Here is a 7597-nt window from a genome sequence, read left to right as displayed (position 1 = left end):
TTGAACCCAGGAGGTGGAGGTTGCCGAGATGGCATCACTGCACTCTAACCTGGGTGACAGAGTGAGACTTGATCAAAAAAAATATATTTATTTATATATAAAGTATAATATATATAAAGTATATATAAACATATAAAAATTATATATATTTATACAAACATAAATTATATATACAATATATATACACACATAAATATATACATATATATACACACACATACACAGTTATAGACTGATCTTTCTTTTAATCACATTGTATCCAATGCAGAGGGCTGCTTATTCATTTCCAAGTGATTATGGTTATCACTGTTAGCTGAGTATCTCCCAGAAAAACTCAAACTCAAATTTAGTGTCTGTTAAGTAGAAAAGGAAAATATAAAATTGTATGTATGATTATAAACTTGGGGAAAATGCATAAATAAGCTAAAACTGTAAGGGAACACTAAGGAACAGTTTCATTTGAATGGTGGAGACATAATAGTACCTACATTTACTAGATCCTACTTTGTGCAGGCCCTGTGCCAGTCACTTTACAGACATAGTCTATAATTCTCACAATTATTCTGTAAGGAGGATATTATGATCCTCACTTTACAAATGAGGAAACAGACTCTAAGAGATACTAGGTAGGAAAAATAGGCTGATACAGCTGGAAAGTGGCAGAATCTGGTTTCAAATCCATGCCTGGGCTCATTCTCCCTACCATAGATGGATTTCTCTTTTCTATTTGGTGCTGTTATTGAATTAATACATAAATCCCAGCACCCAAAAGTCTGACTCTGGCAGACTACAGTGTAGTCTTCTGACTACACTTTCCCTGGCAGTTCTGAAGAAGCAGTTGAATATATACTTCAGGGAGAAACAAGACCACATACCTAAATGCAGCTGGACATCTTTCACCTCCAGGGTGCTGGACTTGCGATGCCGTGCAAGCTGACAGGCTGCTGTCACCACACTCTCGATAAAATCATCAGCAATCTGCAGCAGCATCTGGGGAAGGTAAAGTGGGGAGAGTCAGCACGACATTGGCAGGGTAGGCTCCTGTTGCTGGGACAAGTGCTTTCAGCTTGTATTGCGTATTTAGTCAGGCTTTCTAGTAGAAGGCTGGAATCAGCATTTGGGCTAAGGTGGGGAAGAGGAATGAGAAGGACAAAAGAAACATTACCTAGGTTGAGTGCAACTCATACCTTACTGAGCATATAATTTCTACCCAGCAGTAATCAACTAACCCAATCCCTACCCTCCATATCTTTATTTATTAGTGAGAAAATAAAAGTGAATCATTTGAATTCCTCACTCACAGTATCTTAAAAGCACTTTTGTTTCCATTATCTCACTTAGTCCTTACAATAATCCTGTGAAGAAAATGGGACATGGATTTTATTCATTCCACAGAGGATTTCATAGACTCAGAGAGACTAATTTGTTCATGGCCATGTAAGTAGAAAGCAGAAGGCCAGGCACAATGGCTCATGCCTGTAATCTCAGCACTTTGGGAGGCCAAGTTGGGAGGATCACTTGGGGTCAGAAGTTCGAGACCAGCCCAACAATATTGCAAGAGCCCCATCTGTATTTAAAAATAAATAGGCCGGGCGCAGTGGCTCACGCCTGTAATCCCAGCACTTTGGGAGGCTGAGGTGGGCGAATCATGAGGTCAAGAGATTGAGACCATCCTGGCCAACGTGGTGAAACCTTGTCTCTACTAAAAATACAAAAATTAGCTGGGTGTGGTGGCACGTGCCTGTAGTCCCAGCTACTTGGGAGGCTGGGGCAGGAGAATCACTTGAACCCGGGAGGTGGAGGTTGCAGTCAGCCGAGATCGTGCCACTGTACTCCAGCCTGATGCCAGAGCAAGACTCTGTCTCAAAAAATAATAATAATAATTTATTTTATTTTATTTTTTTTGAGACGGAGTCTTGCTCTGTCACCCAGGTTGGAGTGCAATGGCGCGATCTCAGCTCACTGCAAGCTCCGCCTCCTGGGTTTACACCATTCTTCTGCCTCACCCTCCCGAGTAGCTGGGACTACAGGCGCCCGCCACCTCGCCCAGCTAGTTTTTTGTATTTTAGTAGAGACGGGGTTTCACCGTGTTAGCCAGGATGGTCTCGATCTCCTGAACTCGTGATCCGCCCGCCTCGGCCTCCCAAAGTGCTGGGATTACAGGCTTGAGCCACCGCGCCCAGCCAATAATAATAATTTAAAAAATAATAACAAATAAATAGAGGCCAGGCATGGTGGCTCACACCTGTAATCCCAGAACTTTGGGAGGCTGAGGTGGGCAGATCATTTGAGGTCAGGAGCTTGAGACCAGCCTGACCAACGTGGTGAAATCCAGTCTCTAAGGGCCGTGCGCAGTGGCTCATGCCTGTAATTCCAGCACTTTGGAAGACCAAGGCAGGTGGATCAACTGAGGTCAGGAGCTTGAGACCAGCCTGACCAACATGGTGAAACCCTGTCTCTACTAAAAATAAAAAATTAGCTGCGCACGGTGGTGGGCATCTGTAATCCCAGCTACTCTAGAGGTTGAGGCAGGAGAATCGCTTAAACCCGGGGGGTGGAGGTTGCAGTGAGCCGAGATTGCACCACTGCACTCCAGCCTGGGTGAGAGGGCAAGACTCTGTCTCAAAAAGAAAAAAAGAAAGAAAGAGAGAAAGCAGAGGAACCAGGATTCCAACTCGAGGGTTCTGAGTCTAAATCTTGAGTTCTTTCCACATCACTATCAATTATTATTGGACTGTGTGAAGAGAAGGATGAGAATTCTGAAGATAAAAATCTATATATCTACATGAGGCACTCCTATAATCCCAGCACTTTGGGAGGCCGAGGCAGATGGTTTGCTTGAGCTCTGGAGTTCGAGACTAGCCTGGGCAACATGCATGGCAAAACCCTGTCTCTACAAAAAATACAGAAATTAGCTGGGCTTGGTGGCATGCACTTGTAGTCCCAGCTACTTGGGAGGCTGAAGTGGGAGGCTTGCTTGAGTCCACTTAGTCGAGATTGCAGTGAGCTGTGATCATGGCACAGCACTCCAGCCTTGGTGACAGAGACCTCGTCTCAAAAACAAACAAATAAATAAATATGCACGCACATGAAAAAACTGATATAGTCTCCATGGCTTCCTCTGCTGACAAACCAAAACAAACTAAAATTACAACCATAGATACAAAACTCCTTGTTCTGGTGGACCATTAACTCATTGTCATCTTTACTGTGGGAACCAAATGCACACCATCTAAGAGAAAGATTTCTGATTAAACAGCAGATCAATTGACCTCTTGTCCCTCCCTAATCCCATTAAAATGACAGTTAAAAAAAACATATTGCCAGGTGCAGTGGCTCATGCCTGTAATCCCAGCCCTTTGGGAGGCCGAAGTGGGTGGATGACCCGAGGTCAGGAATTCGAGACCAGCTTGACCAATATGGTGAAACTCCGTCTCTACTAAAATTACAAAAATTAGCCGGGTATGATGGCGTGCACCTGTAGTCCCAGCTTCTCAGGAGACTGAGGCAAGAGAATAGCTTGAACCCGGGAGGCGGAGGTTGCAGTGAGCTGAGATCACGCTGCTGCACTCCAGCCTGGGCAACAGAACAAGACTCCATCTCAAAAAAAAAAAAGAAGCTAAGGGATAAACTCTCAAGATAGGAGACTGAAATTTTCTCTGGAGATATTGAATGATTCCAGAGAAAAGACTCACAGATACTGACATTTAGGGAACCTTCCATTAGGAAGGTTGACTTGGGGACAAATTATTCTGAAGTCAATCAAGACTGTGGTCTGCTAGAGTGAACCGAGATCAGCTCATAAAAGCCAATTATGGGCTGGGCGCAGTGGCTCACGCCTGTAATCCCAACACTTTGGGAGGCCGAGACAGGCGGATCATGAGGTCAGGAGATCGAGACCATCCTGGCTAACACGGTGAAACCCCGTCTCTACAAATACAAAAAATTAGCCGGGCGAGGTGGCGGGCACCTGTAGTCCCAGCTACTTGGGAGGCTGAGGCAGGAGAATGGCGTGAACCCAGGAGACGGAGCTTGCAGTGAGCCGAGATCAAGACACTGCACTCCAGCCTGGGTGACAGAGCGAGACTCCGTCTCAAAAAAAAAAAGCCAATTATGTACCTCTTTTCCCAAGTTTGTATTTAGTGATGTCATGTTGGTAGAAATAGTTACATCACAGAAATAATAAAGCACTGCAAATTGGTCATTTTCCTCCAAAGAGCTGGTTGTTAAACATTTATCCATATATTACTGGGCCAAATCCGTCAATTATGCTTCAAATCAGCTTTTCAGTGGGTGATTCTTTTGTTTTTTTTGAGACAGGGTCTCGCTGTGTCACCCAGGCTGGAGTGCAGTGGCACGATCTCAGCTCACTGCAAGCTCCGTCTCCTGGGTTCACAACATTCTCCTGCCTCAGCCTCCCAAGTAGCTGGGACTATAGGCTCCCGCCACCATGTCTGGCTAATTTTTTGTATTTTTAGTAGAGATGGGGTTTCACTGTGTTAGCCAGGATAGTCTGGATCTCTGACCTTGTGATCCGCCCGCTTCGGCCTCCCAAAGCGCTGGGATTACAGGCGTGAGCCACTATGCCTGCCCAGCAGGTGATTCTTTAAGAATGAATAGCCAGGGTCAGACATAGTGGCTCACACCTATAATCCCAGCACTTTGGAAGGCTGAGGCGGGTGGATCACTGGAGGTCAGAAGTTTGAGACCAGCCTGGCCAACATGGTAAAACCCTGTCTCTACTAAATATACAAAAATTAGGTATGGTGGTGTGCACCTGTAATCCCAACTACTTGAGAGGCTGAGGTGGGAGAATCGCTTGAACCTGGGAGATGCAGTTTGCAGTGAGCTGATATAGCACCACTGCCCTCCAGCCTGGGTGGCTGAGCAAGACTATGTCTCAAAAAAAAAAAAAAGAAAAACAGTAAGGAAAGTTATATGGGCCAGCAGGCATGATAGCTCATGCCTGTAATCCCAGCACTTTGGGAGGCTGAGGTGGGTGAATCACCTGAGGTCAGGAGTCTGAGACCAGCCTGGCCAACATGGCAAAACCTCATCTCTACTAAAAATACAAAAATTAGCCAGGTGTGGTGGCACATGCCTATAATCCCAGCTACTTGGGAGGCTGAGGCAGGAGAATCACTTACTTGAACCCCTGGGAGGCAGAGGTTGCAGTAAGCTAAGATCGTGCCACTACACTCCAGCCTGGGCGACAGAGCAAGACTGTCTTAAAAAAATAAAAATAAAAATAAAAAAAGAAAGTTATATGGTACATATGTGAGTGGTGTAAAAAATTCTCATTTACCATAATAGGGAATCAACAGAATATTATAAAATTGGCCAGACACGGTGACTCACACCTGTAATCCCAGCACTTTGGGAGGCCGAGGCAGGCAGATAACCTGAGGTCAGGAGTTCGAGACCAGCCTGACCGATATGGAGAAACCCCATCTCTACTAAAAATACAAAAATTAGCCAGGTGTGGTGGCGCATGCCTATAATCCCAGCAACTCAGGAGGCTGAGGCAGGAGAATCGCTTGAACCCGGGAGGTGGAGGTTGAGGTGAGCCAAGATTGCACCACTGCACTCCAGCCTGAGCAACAAGAGCGAAACTCCATCTCAAAAAAAAAGAATATTATAAAATTAATGGGTCAAAGAGTATCTCGTTTAAGTATATTACTTAGAAATACGGAAGAATGTTACAGAAACAGCTAAAATTGTTGAAAGTGATTGCCTATGAGCAACAGACTATGCCTTTTTAACAGGCAAAAGTAGCAGCAATTATTGGGTATAAAGCAAATGCAGATTTGTCTGTGCTCTTATTTTATTTTATTTATTTATTACAGTGGTGCAATCCTGGCTTATTGCAACCTCGGCCTTCTGGGTTTCAGAACACTTCAACCTCCCTAGTAGCTGGAACTACAGATGCACGCCACCATAGTCAGCTAATTTTTTTTTTTTTTTTTTTTTTTTCTGAGACAGAGTCTCGCTCTGTCGCCCAGGCTGGAGTGCAGTGGCGCAATCTCAGCTCACTGCAAGCTCTGCCTCCCGGGTTCCCGCCATTCTCCTGCCTCAGCCTCCCATGTAGCTGGGACTACAGGCGCCCGCCACCTTGCCCGGCTAGTTTTTTGTATTTTTTAGTAGAGACGGGGTTTCACCGTGTTAGCCAGGATGGTCTCGATCTCCTGACCTCGTGATCCGCCCGTCTCAGCCTCCCAAAGTGCTGGGATTACAGGCTTGAGCCACTGCGCCCGGCCTCAGCTAATTTGTTAATGTTTTGCAGAGACAAGGTCTCATTATATGGCCTAGGCTGGTCTTGAACCTCTGAGCTCTAGCAATCCTCCTGCTTCGGTCTCTCAAAAGGCATGAGCCACTGCATCTGGCCTGTTTGTGCTCTTAACCACTATGCTATACCAGTTCTCAGGGACCAGTTTCTAGGGTACCCAACCCCACCTTACCTCCTCCACATCTTCATCCAACTGCTCATTAGGATCCACTTCTCTTACTAAGTCCTGTAATTTCTTCTTGGTCAATACCTAAAGTTAATTGGGAGAAGACTTTTCAACCAAGTATTAAGGAAACGAAACAAATCATTACCCTGTAATGAAGAAAGGCTATCAAACTGTTGGTTTTAGTTTTCACTTTACAATGAGTTCAGAGTCTGGCCTACCTGACTATGCTGCTATAAGACAATACTCTCAAGACAGAAGTAACTTACGGAAAGGTGGAAAGAGCAGTTTGAAGACAGGCCAGCATCCAGCTGTCAGGCAGTATATTTCAGCCTCATGTCTTTTTCTCACTGTGCCTCTCTACATGAAGAAATTTGCAATTCTCTGACCACCACAAATTGTACCATGCCCCTTGCCTTTAGACAAGTTTTTTTTTTTTTGAGACAGGGTCTCCCTCTATTGCCCACTGGAGTACAGTGGCATGAACATGGCTTACTGCAGCCTTGACTGCCAAGCTCTCCCACCTAAGCTTCCCAGCTAGCTGGGACCATAGGCACGTGCCACCACACCCGGCTAATTTTTTTTTATTTTTTATTGAGAGACAGGATCTCGCTATGTTGTGCAGCCTGCTCTTGAACTCCTGGCTTCAAGTGATTCTTCCACCTCAGCCTCCCAAAGTGCTGTACATGCTCTTCCTCCCTTCTTCCTTCTTGCTCAGCTCATGGTGCCTCTTTCTGATGCTTTTCCTAGCCCATCCCAGTAAAGGTAACCACTTACTTCCTCGTTTGGCATACAGCATGCTGTGCACCCTTTATCATTGTGCATATTTATACACTTCCTTGTTTCTGATTTAATAGGCTAAAAGCTCCCTGAGGGCAGGCTTCATAAAGGAAATGTCATGTTACATACATATGCCATTAAAAAGTGATCAAAAGAAAGCCAGGCACAGTGATCTGTGCCTGTAGTCCCAGCTACTCAGGAGGCTGAGGCAGGAGGATCACTTGAGGCCAGGAGTTGGAGACTGCAGTGAGCTATGATTGTGCCACTACACTCCAGCCTGGGGAACACAGGAAGACCTCATGTCTAGAAAGAAAGAAAGAAAGAAAGAAAGGAAAGAAAGGAAGGAAGGAAGGGAGGGAGGGAGGGAG

The 7597-nt window shown here is 45.3% G+C and overlaps 1 protein-coding gene across 3 annotated transcripts in view; it reads right to left on the bottom strand.

Moving 5' to 3' along the window:
• Positions 1-7597, bottom strand: part of TAF12 (TATA-box binding protein associated factor 12) — a 39993-nt gene that overhangs the window by 4855 nt on the left and 27541 nt on the right. For all 3 annotated transcript variants that reach the window (XM_017856462.1, XM_017856461.1, XM_017856463.1), the window contains 2 exons: positions 6459-6536; positions 876-990 (listed from right to left, as the gene is read on the bottom strand). In XM_017856462.1, the coding sequence (XP_017711951.1) occupies positions 876-990; positions 6459-6536 (193 nt within the window). The remainder of the gene's footprint in view (positions 1-875; positions 991-6458; positions 6537-7597) is intronic.

This window comes from Rhinopithecus bieti, unplaced genomic scaffold (assembly GCF_001698545.2).
Source record: "Rhinopithecus bieti isolate Rb0 unplaced genomic scaffold, ASM169854v2 scaffold_41082, whole genome shotgun sequence".
NCBI classification, from domain to species: Eukaryota; Metazoa; Chordata; class Mammalia; order Primates; family Cercopithecidae; genus Rhinopithecus; species Rhinopithecus bieti.
Note: the sequence above shows the minus strand (reverse complement) of the source record. Positions and strands in the feature narration are given on the sequence as shown.